The 17,068-nt window shown below is 41.5% G+C and overlaps 1 protein-coding gene across 3 annotated transcripts in view; it reads right to left on the reverse strand.

Annotated features, from left to right (window-relative positions):
* Positions 1–17,068, reverse strand: part of PAMR1 (peptidase domain containing associated with muscle regeneration 1) — a 52,358-nt gene that overhangs the window by 8,577 nt on the left and 26,713 nt on the right. The window contains exon 7 of one of the 3 annotated variants that reach the window (XM_032188808.1): positions 1,345–1,494. The exons of 1 other annotated variant lie outside the window; for it this stretch is intronic. In XM_032188808.1, the coding sequence (XP_032044699.1) occupies positions 1,345–1,494 (150 nt within the window). Of the gene's footprint in view, positions 1–1,344; positions 1,516–17,068 lie in introns of all 3 variants that reach the window. One more of the 3 variants, XM_032188807.1, reaches the window with a different exon arrangement.

The following is a 17,068-nucleotide window of genomic DNA, read 5'->3' on the forward strand; positions in this document are numbered from 1 at the left end:
CATGTACTTCAATACTTTTCCACATGAGTCATATTGAATAAACAAGAATGAGAGTTGAACTTCCTCTCAACCAGGAGAAAGGGAGAAGCCGAGCCCTGTCTCCTTTTCTTTTGGCTCTCTCTTTCTGCCCTGTACCTCAGGGGCTGTCTTACTCTCTCACAGATGACTTATAACTTGATACTGATTGAAGACTGCAGGGAATCACCCACAGTATAATGCTTCATTTGCAAGTTGTTTTCTGTGCTGATATCTAGCCTAGAGGCATCATCTGATGAGCAGAGTGCATTTGTTTCCAAATGTACCAAAGCTTGACCAAATAAGTCAACAAAGACCTTCTCTTATTTCATCCTGTGCCTATCAGTAACTCAAATCATAATTCTTTTCTTCTGTAAGTTCTGGGTTATGATTTTTCTGACACATTAAAAACAAAGAGAAAACATCTGGGAAGGAGAGACTCAAATTTCAGCACTGATACTACAGTAACAATCAAGTCTAGAGACAGATGTTTCAACAGATCTTTATCCAGGGACGTCATGCAGCAGGAAATTATCACATTTATTGCAATTGGAGGTGTTCTCTCTAGACAGAAGAATGCCTTTGCTTGCTTTTTCAGATGAACTTATATACAGCTGTTTCACGACACTTCACCTGAAATTTGCATTGCTTGCCACAACCCAGTTGTGAAAGCACTTTTCAAATTGATACAAATTATTCTGGAATATGGAAATAAAATTGTGCAATATGGAACAACTAAAGAAAAATTAGAAGTCTCTTTGGATGGGAAGAAGGGGCTTGGAATATCACAGCTGAATCAAAGTGAATGGTAGATCTACCATAGGCATGCAAACTTGCACAGCAAGAATGGATAGAAGTTTCTCTTTTAACAGTTTTTCTCTAGGATGGGAATGCTGTTGATGTTAAGAGTCTAGTCTTCATGTGGTAAGCCTCAATCACCTCCACAGAGTGCACCAAGCTCCTGCAGAGAAAGTATCAGAGGTACGTAGCAATGGAAGTAGCTATCCATTGATGCACAAAGACCCTCACTTGGAGTTGGTCCTAGAAATTGCCAGTGTATAATATAAGAAGGATGTATGCCTACAGTTTTTGAGATTATTTTTCAGTCATCCGATGTTTCAGTCAGACCTTTATATAAGTAAGTCTTGCAGGCTTGGGCTCCAGCAGAATAAAATAAGAATCCCTACTGCTATTTAAGGCAGGAAGACATAAGAACATCATGTTAAGCCATGGATCTACCAAATTTCAAGCGAGATTTAGATATTCTGGTTTCATGCGAATACAATGGTTGAAACACTTGATAAGAACCAAAACTTAAAGTGACCTTACCACATTCGGGATGATGTGTTGACCAAATCCCATCAAGCTGACAGTAGGCAACACGGCTGCCTTTTAAGCTGTAACCTGCGTTGCACTTGAAGTAAACCTGGGCCCCGTATTTAAAGTCATCTCCTTCCACAATACCATGAGCGGGAGCACCTGGAGTCCTACACATCACCACTGACAGTTCAGATATTTCAAAAAAATCCACTTTATTACAAAAACAGGACTGTGTTAAGATGATTCTTTATTTAGAACATTGAAAAACCAATTAAAATGGGCACAGAAGTCAAAATTGCAAGACAACTGCTGATTTTAGAAAGTTGTTTATACCTCATTTCTACACACACTTACATATACGTCACTTTTCAAAACATGCCTAGATCCATTCAGTTCAATGGGATAACTCAAAATGATCATATGCATAAGTATTTGTACCATTATGATTTTCATCTGCTCAAAACACTGGTATTTGAAGCACCTTCCACCTAAACAGGTCTTGAACCATTTTTGGTCAACAGAAAATTTAGATCCTTAAGAGCCTTAAATTTTAAACTCTTTCAAATTCTTCCTTCAACATTTATATACTTTTTCAGATAACATCACTGAAATATTAAAGCATTGTTATTTGTATAGATCAAACATTATCATAATGACATTAAAAAGGAACCTTGATATTTACCAAACCGTGATATTTACTCTTTCCACAGGGTTTGTTCTATTGGGGAAATACTGACAGACGATGGTGTATTTAACTACTGCAAGTAGTAAATATTAGATTAAACATCCTAAGCAAGATTTCTCTGAGAACATCAAACCAACCATACTAAATCAGACTGAAGGTCCATCCAGCACAGAATTCTGTCTTCAATGACAGCAAAAGGTAGATTTGATAAAAAGAATGTAAAAACAGAGAAAGCAAAAAGAATGCTTTCCTGGCATAATCTGGCAGCATTCAGCAATCTGAGGCTCAAGAACTACCCAAACTACGATGGTATCTTTGGTAAAACATACCCTGGTGGATTCCTTTATATTAGTTTGTCTAAGTATCTTCTAAACTCAACTACATACTTTATATCCACAATATGCTGTGGCAATGAGTTCTACAGAGTACGCGTTGTGTCAAAAATCCACTGCCTTCATAGGTTTGGTTTTTAGCCTGCCACATGATAACTTCATTTGATGCTTTCTTCGCTATCAGAGACAAAGAATGCCCATGTCCTATTCACCTTCTGCAAGTCACTTTTCAAGAGCAATTTTCTGTATCAATGTAGAAATTAAAACAATGTAGGAAATACAGATTTTGGTGTCTGCACAACCCAGCAGATGCAGTACTCCTTTGAAGATAGATAGGTGAATGCTACAGAGATCATCCTTGCTTTATGTTTTTAGAATTTGACTTCCCTTTCTGTTTTGCCTTGTAGCTACTGGATCTGGACACACAAAGAATGTTGCTTACAGCCAAATTTTAATCCTTACACTTGCAGAGGAAAAAACTTTGTAAGGCCTCAGGCCTGTAATCCTTACTCAGAACACGCATGACTCCATCTATTTATATGGAGCATGGACGATCCAATTATTCACATAAGGAAAGAGATTCTTGAGTGAGTAAACGTCCTAAAGCAGTAGCACTCACAAGAACAAGGCTCAATAGAAATTCCCCTCATTTTATGGATTACTACAAATGTCAAACAATGATTTGGCAGAATCACTTGTGCACTAGTAAGCCCAAGTCCTGCAAAGAAACACTGTCTAATACGTCAACTTTAGAGACGGGCCCAGACTCACTACTCCAAGTCAAAACACATCCACTTAGGGAAGGTCAACATTTCCTCTTGGCTGCAAGCGTTCTGCATCAGCGTCATCTTTTGAAAAAGAATAATGATGAAAATTCAGCAAAATTCATTCCTTGCCCATGAGGCTTTTCATGTGAAATATACCCACGCGTATATATGTGTATACAAAAGCACATGCAGAAATGAAAGGAAAATAATGGAAGCATAGATTTTCTCAGTGAATGCTTGTCATCCCAGTTATGATCTTTGTATTCCCAGTAACTCCCTCCATATCTAAATTTCAATTTATTGCATCATATTTGTGTTTCTCTCTGTTGATGTAAAGTCACACTCAGCTTGTCAAATGAAAACAGTTGATCAGAACCATCTGTACACCACTCAGAGTTCTCCTTTTTGTCATAAATACAGGTTTTCTGTTTTCTTGTGGTCCAGTTCAGCTCTACAGAAAAAATCATTTGGTGCTTTTGTGTTCGAGGTCCCTCCTGGAAAAAACTTATCCAAGCTACACTTACTTTTTACCCACAAACTATGAGTGTTTGTTCTTGTTCAGTCTCCTGAGTGATTAAGATATTCAGTTCCTAGCTCTTGCGATTTGCTTTGGTTGCCAGTCTTTCTTTAGATTCTCTATGCCAGTGTGACCCAGCTGGAACAACTCTGGTTTTACTTATGAGGTAAATTCAGGATTTTGTGCACAGATTGATTTAGTAATGAAACTATGGCCTAGAGTAGAGGATATGGAGGCAGAAGGTCATGAGATCTAATCATAGCTATGAAACTGTGGCCATGGGTAAGTTGCTTCATTTGCTGTATCAATTAAACGAAAGCACCCTGTTCCTCACAGGGATGTTATAAGCATTAGCTCATATCCACTTGTGTCACAGAGTCATGGTGGAATTTCTCTGATTGCAAAACAGCTGAGTATTATTAACAGGCGTGTCCCTGTTGTTGCCTGTGCCTCTATCTGCTGGGTGTCTGTTCTCTTGTTCTCATCATCCTCCCTCATGGTCTGTCCTAGTCTTTAACTGTGCCACTGGAGGCACAGCCATGCCTTTTATCTTTTCTTTGGATCATTTCATTACTTCATTCTTACTCTCTTCAAATTAAACATGGTTTTGAATCCTGAGATGTTCCCTGCACCTCACTACCGCAGCTGAGCTCTGTTTTCAGCTTATATTATCTAGCCTGAAAGTCACATGCAGTTACTCTAGTACTTGCCTCTGCTGCTTTGATTTTGAGCTCTGTAGCTTTTCTCCCTGTACAGCCTGACTTGCCTTTTATCCCTTTTACCTAATAAATCTCAGGTAGCTCTTATGCACCCTGTCCTTTTACTTGTGAATACTTCAGGCAATGAAGTTTTGAACAGTTATTGTGAAGGGAATCCTAGCCTCTTGTGTGCTTCATACAATTCACTCTTTCCTTTTTGTAGATGGCTTCCCATCAAGGGTATAAATCTGATGGGTTCTTACATCTTTCTGAATGTGCAGTATATTCCACTGAATCTTAGGACAGCCTCTTTTGTTTGAGATATTGTACTGAAGTCTTTACATTCTCTCCTGATATAAGACTATATCCAACTCTCCAACACATTTTTCAGAAGTCAAAAAGAAAGAAAAAAGGAACATTTTGTAAATGTCACTCATACCTAGCTCTACCCTCTGGTTATACACAGTAGCCGAAAGGCCTCTGTCCTCTGAACAGCAGCCAGTGCCTAGCTTCTCAAGAGATAAATACCTTACCTTTCCTCTCAGTGCCCTTTGCAATGCAAAGATGCAAATGGCAAGGTAGAGAGCTTCAAACAGAATTACCTGAAGAACATCTATGAACTGTACTGTGAGGTCAGTCATGCTCACCCTAAACTGTAATGTTTGAGACAATCCTGCAGAAATGGAACTAAGACTGGCAGGGATTTCAGGTTGTAGTGTTCAGTCTCTGCACCCTTCTTTCCACAAACAGAGGACCAAAGACACCGAGAATCCAGAAAATGGGATAGGTGAGTGAAAAATTACAAGATGGTAATGGACAGCCAAATATGAAAGAGATTGCATGCAATGTCTGCCAAAAAAAGGTCTGAGCAACACAGAGACCCCATGTCTGAGCCTGATCCATTTCTCATGCCATGGTGTTATCACACCTATAAAGGCTCTGGGGATCTGAAAGAAAAACTAGGGAATTAGGGAAAAATAATCTTGGGGAAAATTAGTGAAAAATAATCTTGAGAAGAGACTAGGAGCTAAGAATGACGGCTCTGGTCATGCAAAACTAAAAACTGTAATAATGTAAAAGCTAAAGCCAGAAAGGATATGGCAAAATGTTTAAAGGAAGATAAAGAGGTATGTTCAGGCAGAATAAAATTAATAACAGAATTTTTACTCAAGAAAAATGCTACAAAAGTCTTCTTGACAAATGTTTGAAAGACATAGTAGGATCTAAATTGAAATTGTATGTCTCAGCACTTGAAAACTGAAAATCTATCTAAAAAAATAAAAACAAAACAAGAAAGAAGATGTTGGAGAACACTGATCATCACTAGCAAGCCCATTGTGACCTAAGAGATTTGTTTGTTTGTTTTAATTTTTCCATGTTTTGCCCCACCATGTTGTTCCTTGGAAGTCCCACAATTAATCTGTATAGGCATATAGATAATCCTTGTCACTTTAGTGTGTGAGGCAACTAGTGGCCTGAGAAAACTCAGTTTACAAGAAAGTAAAGTAGAGAGGTGTAAGACAAGGTGGCTACAGACAGTTCCATAAGAAATGCTGAACTGTGACAACCGTTTTTAGAGGGAGGACAAAACTCAGAACTGCTTCAAGTATCTATATAACAAACTCAGAGAATCCCAATAAAATTGATTATCTTTCTTGCCTCTTAACTTGTTGCCTTGGAAAACAAAACAAAACAAAAATATTTCTGTCCCATATGAAACACAAAAATGGTTCCACTTTTGCAGATAACTTTCTTCAATCAGAGAAAAACTAGACTAGAGGAACAGTAAGTTCCTGAATTTTTAAGTAAATGTTCCATTATTAATAAAACCAGTGCAAATTCTTCTCTCTTCTCAATTATAAGTAGGAGACGTTCCTCAGATCTGAATTATCTGCCATTTAGAAATAGTTTTCATGTTCATTTTATAACCAGTGAGATAAATTAGATGGTCTCTTAGGCTACACTTTTCTTTTTCAGTGTCCTTCAAATCCTGCCTGATGGAATTATCATTTGCTCTTGTCCCAGAGTCCCTTCATTAAATGAACACCGTTTTATTCTGCTGCCTTCCTCTCACCCACTTCCTCATTAAATAATATATATTCCCTCACACAAATCATACATTATCTCTAAATTCTGCACATCCTTTTCAATAATATATTGCTTACCTGAAATAAATCTCATTTCTCATTGCTGTTTCAAATTAAAGGTTTATATTTCTGTTTTTGCTCCCCCCAATATATTGGGCGAAAGAGTTAATAATTTTTATTTTTATTTTTTATACTAATTTGCTCACAGGATGTTTTAATGCTACTACTGCTAAAGAAATTGATTTTTCTGCATATTCCCAAGTCAGAGTTTGGCTTTCAGACTGACCCATGCTAATGTATATAGCACATTTTGACATCTAGTGGCTTTGGGGAAAATTTTTCTATTCGCTTGTAATATTGCTTTCACATAAGGTGTGCTGGCAGGCTTAGTGGAGGCCAAACACTGAAAATGGCCACAGAAACTGCACTTGATGATGAGCAGGGGTGCAGAGCAGCTTCTGCTGGTATGGCTCCTAGCGTACATATTCTGCAGTGAAAGAGAGCTACGGAACTGCTCACAGTGCCACCACCATAGCCAAAACCACTCTAGTGACTGTCAAAGAAAGCCTGACAGAGACTTCAGCTGAAGAAATTTAAATGACTATCCTCAGAAACAAAATCCCGAAACAGCCTCCAAATGGAATTTAGGCATTTTGTCAGCAGAAAGCCTAAACGCCATTCTCTTCTCCTGGGAACGGCACCGTGACTCAGCCCCTTGCTGAAAGCCACAGCAGCCCCTGAGCCAGACAAAAGCTGGACAGGGACCCTCCACAGCAAGATTTTGGACCCTGAGCTCTGCAGATTCCTGGCTCCACAGCACCCTGGCTGGCAAGGTACTCTGGAGCCAGTGAACCTGGAAGCCCTGGAAATCACAGCTCCAAGATGCTCTTGCTGGAAAGAGTCTAACACGCAGGGGATGTGGGATTGGAAGTGATTTTTTTTTTCTCTGCTTAAGTAAGTAATTTTTAAAAAATCCAGCAGAAAATAGAAATTTCTTTGAAAAGTGAATTTACCACTTCAGAACCGTTCTAACAGAGGACTCCCAGCCAGTGGTACCCACGTGCACTTCATGCAGCCCACCCGTAGCTGCAGTTGCTGCCTATGGCCAACTCTGCTGAAGTAAATAGTGGCAAATCCCATCAGGTTTGATTTTTGGCTTGTAAATCTCTGACTTGATCAAAATCTTTTTCTTGGTTTAACTTTTGTTATGAGGGCAAGTCTAATTACATGACTACCTGAGTGTCGTTATATAGCAGTTCCTAAAATTTATGATATCTGTATTTCCGAATTCTTTGTAAAATGAGCGCCTGTCTGCATGTGACTGCTGGGGAAGCTGTAGGACAGACAAATTAGGTGATTTACCAGAAGGCAAATAGTGAGTGAGTGGCAGAGCTAGGAAAAGAGCTGTTATCTCTGTATATTCTTACTAAGTTTACTTGCAAACTGGCCCAGCTTTGTGCAGAAACCAGCATTAAAATATTGTGCCGTTGCATAATCCAATGCGCTGTTCTCAGCAGCAGTGACGAGGTGATGGAGCTGTACAGGAGCAGAGAGCTGTGTGCCCCTGAAGGCACAGCACAGGAGTTGAGGGGGAGCAGGACGCCCTTTGCAAAGCCCCTTGAATAAAGAGCTTTTCCGAATTCAGACTTACAGAATTTGTCATCTTCACTCATAACAGAGCTTGTTTTCCATTCTTGGCCCTTGAGCTTTGTGAGTCCATGCAAATCTCTGGCACTCCTTATTCCTACACTATCCCTTCCCTCCCCAGCGGGCACCCACAAGGTGAGGATGCCCCAGGTTCCCACAGGGTTTGCTGGCAGAGAAGAGCTGATGTGGAGGAGGACTCAGATGGCTCTCCTCAGACATCACCCCCCGCAGCTTGGCAGAGCAGCCCAGAGACGAGGATGCCTAACACATAAGCCCACAGATACTAACTTTAGCCAAAAGCATAAGGGCATTGGCTGTCAAAATGTTTTTGGAATGCCTGTGTCCTCAAGGAGGGAATGAGGTGAGGGATTTCTGGAGGCTGTGGCTCAGTGTACTCAGGAGAATGTTTTTTAATTTTTTCTCATAAGCAGTGAGGAGGACTTCCAAGCAAGTATATGATGCTGGCGGTGGGTTTGATGAAATTGCCCACCAGCATCCTGAGGCATGTCCTGGGGCAGTGTGGCTCTGCAGTCTCCTCTGAGCAGGGCAGTACCACCTCCGGGAGCCTGGGAGACCTTGATGCTTCAAGTCACACTGCAGGGGAGAAGCCCTGACTCCAGATTCATGCTTTAGGACCCCCAGCTTCCTGGTCTGGCCTTCAAAGCCTGCTGACTGCCACATTGCATACCTGAGGTCTGCAGCAGGAGAATGGGTAGAGCTGCCACAGCCCCAGGGCAGAAAGGTGCCATTGCTGGCGGATGACTCCAAGCAGGTCTCACACCCAGTGGCTGGAGCATCAGAAACCTGCTCTGTCTAGCACCTAATAGAGCAAGCTGTGTTAACTGTGGCAGGAATGCCCTTCTCTCTGTGACACTGCTAGAAGAAGAACAAGGATTCTTCCCCAGAAATGTTCCCCTTCATTGCAGTAGCTTCCATTCACTTTGTTAGCCAGCAAGGATTTTGCATTAACTTTTGCATTAACTTGTGTTTCAAAAAAGAGGAAACTATCTGCCCTCCTTCACGGCTTGTGCGGTGACACATTCTCTCAGTTCCAAAACCAGCATCTCCTGCAGAAATGCTGGGACACACAATTTACCACAAAGACCACTGATCTTAATTTGTGCCCCCTGAAAGAGTTCTGGAAGCTGAAAAGCTCCTCTCATTGTTGATTTTTGCCAGTCCTCACATTAATCCTGGAAATGTCAAAGGAAATCATAACAAGAGCAACTCATGAGCCAACCCCAAGTACTAGAGATTGTAGACTTCCAGTCCTACTTTCTGGGCCTCTTCACTTTTGCAGCAGTTCCACCAGCTAGGAATAATTACACAAAACTATGACATAATCCCTACTGAAATTTAAATCTTTTCATTCCCTTCCAGCCAATTGGAACTCACTCCTGATGTTTTCCAGCTCCCTGCTTCTGTGAATGAGACAGTATCCATGTGAAAATATGCTTGGATCACCCACTGTGATTTATTCATCCGGAGGCAATTTGGAGGTTGTTGCTTACAATTAGCCACTTGATCTTTATCAGCATTGTTCCTAGCCCTTAGAAAGCTGTGTCTCTGGATACAACCTTTCCGGTATTCGGTATTCGGATGGCCTACTTAATTACACAACTGGACCTGTTTGTGCATGGGATACTGGACTGAGTGAAATCCTAATGAATGATCCTCAATATTCACTTTCTCTATCAGCAGCAGGAACTAATATTGAGAGTGAGTTCCCCAATGTGTCCCTTGGAAAACATCACAATATCACGCTGCAGAGGAGAGCACCATCTGCTCACAGGGAAGATTGTAGAGCCACAGAGAAGCTGATATGCTCCTTATTATACCAAATGACAAAAGAGAGTAAATCATCTTGAGGTGTTTCATTTTGGAGATGTCAGCCTTCCAGCTGAGCAGGGACAAGCCCAGGCAATGCCGGATGGGAAAGACATTCTAAAGAAATGCAAGTTGCTTTGAAACAATGTTTGTGAATGTCCATTAACAGGAACAGGAAAACACCATTTAATGAGATAGATTCACTCCGGTGTGGCTGAGAGAATAGTTTATTCAGTCTTTGGAAGGGATCTAAGCTGGATTTCAGGCAGAAAAGATGATCTGGCATTGCCTGTTTAAGAGAAAGAGATCAAAATTACCAAGTGTTGAGATGAGGGTATAGGGAAAAAGAAAATTACGGGAATTAAAAAGCAGGAGAGTACTAAGGAAGTAGCAGGGCAATTTGGTTGGCTGTGAAACACAGTTGCTGAGCTCTTGAAGAATACAAAGAGGAGTATGGGAGCCATAAGAAAGAGCAAGTGAGATACTGCCTGATCATTTGTGTCATCATGCCTACCGCCTGGGGCCATCCTGCCTTGGTAGTATTTTTTATCAGCTGCAAGGAGTGTGCAAGGCAGTGAAATCAAGCCCAAGAGCACAACAAAGGGAAGTGCCTAAGGTACCTAGCCTCAGAGATGTTTGCGTGTAAAATCCTCAAGGAGGAACAAAGCCTTTGAATGAACTGGGGAGGGGACGGGAGGGGACGGGAGGGGGGAGTGAAACTGTCAGCACTTAAGCATGCTGGTTACTCCAACAAGCTTTCAAAGTAGATTTAAGGTTACCCCGAAGCACTGAAACACTGAAAGAATGCGCAGGCTCCACATTTGCACCCAAAAAGCTATGAGCTATGTATTAGTAGTCTTCAGAGAGGACAAGGAGCAGTTAGAGGCAGAGACCCCAAATCTATAACTGCTCTGGGCCTTTCTCTCATTTCTTTTCACTCCAAAGAAATCAAAAGATAATCCCCTGCCTCTCAGCTAGGAGGCAGAAAACATCTCCATCAGCAGCTTACAGATGTATACCAGCAACTCATAGTCAGCAACCTCTGCAAAGGGTAGACCCCAAAGGGTGACCCCAAAGTGTGTCAGCGATGCAAAGTTTTATTTGGCCTGCCATGCTGAAGAGCTGATTTACACCATCGATTGGAGCAGACCTGGGAGGATGACTTTGTCCCTAAGTGATTCAGTGATGCAGTGACAGGGAAAAGTAGCTTTGTGCTGTCCAGAATGACAAGAATACCTGAAACATAGACTGGGCTGAACTGGCCTCCTGTAATACTGATTTGTCTTTCCATATGGCAAGTCATACCAAGGAGAATCCCCTGGATGGTTTTACTCTAAGGCATGTTAGCAGACTGAGGAAAATGCTCAAGATTGTTTTGGGGTGTAAGGAGTGGAGATTTCCTATGAATTGATTTAACGTGGTTTAGAAATGCACCTCTATTCCTACAGCAGGCCTATCCTTGTATAGATTTCATCACAGAGAAAACAACTTTTGATTTAGATGATAGCAATGCCTAGAGCTATGCTCTGGGCAGAATGTTTTTTACCAGACACGTTGCCTTTTTTGAGAAGTTTTTAAAAATGGCTACTTAATAAACATTGGGAAAATAATAAAGGACCAAGAGAAGTTGCCACTAAAGGAGTTATCCTGTCTCTTTAAGCCTTGTTATCAGCTACACTTACTCACTGGGGTTTCAAAACTCTATAAAAATATTATGAAACCAAGCACTGCTAAACAGTATTAGCAACTTCCTTGCACAAACCGTGACTTGCCCAATCCAGTAGTTGTACTGATGGAGCTGAAGGAAAGAGCAGTGTTAAGGACAAGTGTTGTGCAGTCTGATTCACAAGCAGCAGTTGTTGATTGCTTCAGACATTTGTAGTAATTTCCTATTAGATGTTCCTGCTCTCCTTATGGGGGCATCTTGGCTGTTTGCATAACAGAAGATGAAGACCTTTAGTCTACAGCTCAGTGAATTAAGATAACCCAAAACTGATGTTAGGTTGCCTTAAAACATCGGGTGCCATGTTTTGTGGTTTGGCAGTTGCTATGTGAACAGTTCTGGCATCCTTCTACCTAAGGGAAAAACCTCCAGGAAATATACTGAACTGTAAAGTGGGAGCAGAAACCTCTATCTCCATCTCAAGCTAAGCCCTTTGAATACATGCACTAGGCATTAAACAATGCAGATCACACATATTAAGCACGTGATTGCAGAGACATCTTGAAATCAGAGAGCTGGGCAATCACCAAACACCTGAAGTTTAACAAGAGCAAGTACCATGTTCTGCATCCGGTACTGGGCAACCCTGGATATACGTACAGACTCAGATGGGAGGCTGGAGATCAGCCCTGCAGAAAGGGATCTGGGGGTTTTGGTCAATGGTGAGTTGAATATGAGTCAAAAGTGTGCCCCAGCAGCCAGGTGGGCTAACCAAATCCTGGGCTGCATCAGGCACAGTGTGGCTTGCTGGTCATGGGACAGATCATCCAGATCTGCTCTGTGCTGCTGCGGCCTCACCTCGAGCACTGTGTGCAGTTTTGGGCACCACAGTATAAGGATGACATAAAACTATTAGAGAGTGTCCAAAGGAGGGCTACAAAGATGGTGAAGGGTCTGGAGGGCAAAATGTGTGAGGAGTGGCTGAGGTCCCTTGGTTTGTTCAGCCCAGAGCAGAGCAGGCTGAGGGGAGGCCTCATGGCGGCCTGCAGCTCCCTCACAGGGGAGCGGAGGGGCAGGTGCTGAGCTCTGCTCTCTGGGGACAGTGACAGGACCCGAGAGAATGGCATGGTGCTGGGACAGGGGAGGGGCAGGCTGGGGGTTAGGGAAAGGCTCTGCACCCAGAGGGTGCTCAGGCACTGGGACAGGCTCCCCAAGGAAGCTGTAAGAGCACCAAGCCTGCTGGAGTTCAAGAAACATTTGGACAATGCTCTCAGACATACAGTTTGATTTCTGGGTGTTCTTGTGTGGAGCCAGGAGTTGGACTTGATGATCTTTGTGGGTCCCTTCCAACTTGGGAAATTCTGTGATTCTACAATTCTCCTGGGTGACACCATACTGTATTACAGAGGAGCAGCGACAACATCCCACCAACTGTCTAGCCGGTATCACAATATTCTGACCAGGTCAGGAGAATAACAAAATCCCACCAGAACCAAACTCTGAAGGTGACTTTTAAAACCCGAGGACTGCAGTACTGTTGTCTTACCCAGCTATGCAGAGAAATGTGGGCCAATAAAGCTTCCTGTATGACTGCACTGGCCATGTCTTCTCTGCAGAAGTACCTCATCCTGTCTGAACAAACTGCCTTGCTGAACAGGCTTGCCCACAAAGGGCAGTTTCAGTGAGTGACAGTGCTCAAGGCACAGTAGTGATGCTACGTTGCCTCTCAGAGGGAGTCCCAGGAAGGTTCTGAGAACAAGCTATCTATGAGAACATCTTGACTGTGTTCACATCACAGCTTTGCCATGACAGGCTTAAGGGTGGTGGTGGTTTAAGCCTTAGCCTGTTACCCCTGCCAGGCCTGCAAAAGCCAAGGATTTCCACATTCCAGTTAAAGGTTTTTGCTGGGGTATGGGTCTCAAGGTAATTGAGCCCTTGTGCAGTAATGGTGAATAAAAGGCCACTATCCTTTACTCCTAATTATAGGACTAGCCAGAATGGCAAGAAAGGGCTCAGGGGCATTTTCTTACACCTGAAGTTGTCTGCTATAAATATGCAGTGTATGCGTGGCTTAACAGATGCAGGCTACAAATGGCAGAGTATACACCAGTGATTATGGTGCTCCTTGACCTGTTATTGAGAATCTTTCTGACATAAGTAAAAAAAATAAATAGTATATCCTTAGAAGTCTCTACATTACATGTCCATAGCTAGGTGAGAAAAATAGGTTTAACATCCAGAACCTTTCCCTTGTGCCTCATCCTAGACTCTGCTGAGTTTAAAACTGTCTAGTCTATGCCAAACGCTGACAGCTGGGCTCATTTTTTCCCGCAGCAGAAGAAGGCAGAGGATGGGGGAGTGTTACTGCTTTCTTCCTATTTTAAATATCAGTCCATTAGTGAAGGGTGAGGCCATCCCTAAGAACCAGCCCAAGTCATAGTTTCACGGGGGAGAGAAGGATGGAAGGGGATTATTTCAGCAGTGGGGAAGGGTCTGAAAGCTATATTCAGAGGCTGACTGCAACATGGTAAGGCCAGCCCCAGCAACATCAAAGGCTACAGCGTGGAGTTAGTTTATACAGCTTAGTCAGTTGGATCAGACCCTTCATTAGGATGCAGAACAAAGCTTTTCTTCTTGGCAACAAGGAGCGAGAAACAGAATGAAAATGGAAATCGGATCTGAGCCCTGAATTCCCCATTCAGCACGAGATCCCTTATTTGCGTAGGAACTCTAGTTTGCCTGGCTTTGTTTAAAATAAAGGTGACAGGAAATTTCAGGGCAGGATGAGGTCAAGGTCTCTTGCTTTGGGGCCAGCAGGCCCTGGGAGGACTCTTGAGTCAGAACACCCTGTCCTAGGAGGAGAACAATCAGAGGGTGAGAGCATTTGCCATGGGGTACCAGGGTACCATCTTGCTACAGCTGCATCTTCAGAAGGCAAACTCAACACTGAGACTTTAGAAAAGACCTTGCTAAGTTTGAGGTGAACAAGCAGGCATCACACTGTATAGTGTCATTGACAGTGTGATATTTGTGTGGATGCTTTTTAGCATGTAGAGCTCCAGGATCAGGCCACTAATCAGCTGTTTTTTTTTTCCCTAACATATCTTTTGAGGAAGCTGCTGCTCCATTTCAGGATATTTTAGGCTAAGAGAACAAGATGATCCTTTTTTTGTCATTTCTTACACCTCTGATTGCAGGAGTATTTACATTAAAATAGACAGAGGTCATACAGAAAAACCTGAGTTTGATCTCAATCATATCAGCATGGCTCAGAGGTCACTGGGAGGGGTGTGCTGGTATACTGCAAATTCAGCTTAAGATCAGGAAGAAGTCCAAGTATTTAAAATAGGAATTAAGATTCTCTACTTACTGTATCATCATAACAAAGCATGCTTATGTGTAAGAAGGTATTTGTTGCTGGTCGTTAGGCCTTTTCTTTACTGTGTTTTAGGAGAGAAGAAAGAAGTAAAGATCTCACTCTACTGGTTAGCATCTATTTTACAATTTCTTACAGAAAAATAAATAAATAAATAAATAATCTCCAGAGTCAAATCAGACTTATTTAAAATAGGAATTTTTTGACCAGTGAATCAGTCATAAGTATGGCTGATTGAAATATTAACAGCTGTAAGAAAGAAATGAACCTGCATTTCAACTTTCATGCCTTTAGATGATTGTATTAGCCCCTCAGATTGTAAACAAAAAGGCAATTGCCTGGCTGCCACAGAGGAAGAGAGAAGAGAGTACTAGTAATCAGCAATCTGTGCCTTTAATCATTTTATTAATATTGCAAATTGCAACTGACAGCAATTAGGGCTGGATATTACCCCAGGAAAGTAGCTTGACCAATGTTGATCATCCTGTTAAAGAGATAGAATTTACTTTAACAGAGGAAAAAATAGGTTCCTTGAGGTTTATCTCATTAAAGCCATTTCCATAATTTCCACAGTGCATCCCACACCTTTAAAACTAGACTTGGAAACAGACAAAAAGACATAGCTGTGTTGGGATGATGAGGGACTTCTACAAGTTCCTCATCAAGGGGGATACAAGTCACTGAATGTCTATTGCTGAATTTGTTTTATTTATTCCTCAGTGAGATAATCCCACAGCCTCCTTTTCTCCAAAGCAAGCCCATTGGATTTCTCTGACTAAATCTCTCATATCTCTCTGGCTACCTTCTGTTGCACCACCTCAAATCTTCTACATCCACTTAACATTAAGGGGCTCTAATTTTCTTCGCTCTTATACTTATTTTTCATCAACATAAATCCGTTGTCTTTAATGGGATTGCACCTGACATGCTCCAAGAAAACTGGACTGAAAGAATCACGATCACCGTGTCCAAAGTCATATTCGATATTCCAACAGTGACCATTTTATGACCGTTTTCTGCAGAAATAAAATTACAACCTCAGCTCCACCTCACAAGTCACAGGAAAGACAGCTCTGCTGCTGCAAGACCTAACACAAAGAATGATTCTGAGCATGATGTGATCTCCCTTTAATATTTAAACTGCAATGCTGTTCAGGAAACTAAATGACTAATTTTTAAAGAATTATAGCCACAAATATTTTTTCCAGTTCTTCCATTTGCTCTTAGAAAACAAATCAAACTTTTATTTTCTGCCTCTTTTTCCCCTATACACTGGAAAATACTTAGGATATGCTTTGGCAAAACTGCAGGAAATATCTTTAAAAATACTTCTTTGAAGCCAGAGAGAACAGAGATTTGCCATGATTTCCTCGTACTGTGAGGTTTGCTGTTCACATACAAGGAAAAAAAGTCAACCTTTACCTGTTACGGAAGACAGCAAAACAGATGTTGAAAGAAATATTTCCTAGCCTAAGGAAAAGGTCAGCATACAACCACAAACATCATAAAGTAACAGTATTTTATCCACCTGCCCCATTCTTTCACAAATCAAACAAAAGGATTCCTGTCAAGTTAGACCTTACTGTATATATTTATAAGTATCTCCTCCCTTTGCTTTATTACTACATACAGCCTTCATTGTTTACACTAAAATAGAAGTCTCATCCTATTGTTTATCCTTTACCTCCTCAGTTGTTTGCTGCTTGTGTTGCATGGGTGAAGTTTCTATACTGGAATTACAAAAGAAAACTAGTACAAGAATTCAGACTTCATTTCTTCCCTTGACTGTACTGTAAAGCCTGCCAAAAGTAGGGTTGAGGTTTGCTGGAAATTTAATTAATTTGAAATTTAGGTTGGTTCTGAACCAGATAGGAACCTTTTTTTTTTTTTTTTAATTTCTCTCCTACAGACAGCAATATAATCTCACTGAGCAGTTGAGAAGAGCTTCAAGTTTGCAGTCCCTAAATGACCTGCTACTGGCAGAAAAGGGTTTTTTAGCAAAAGAGCCAGACATGTTAGCCCTGAACCCTCAATTTTCAGCAGCTCTTTCCATACCAAAAACATGAGGAATCTGTGCAATTTGTCAGAATGTGGCACCCTTTTCTGAACCAAAACTTCTGGGGTTTATAGAATA

The sequence above is a fragment of the Aythya fuligula genome, chromosome 5 (assembly GCF_009819795.1).
Source record: "Aythya fuligula isolate bAytFul2 chromosome 5, bAytFul2.pri, whole genome shotgun sequence".
In the NCBI taxonomy this organism is placed as follows: domain Eukaryota; kingdom Metazoa; phylum Chordata; class Aves; order Anseriformes; family Anatidae; genus Aythya; species Aythya fuligula.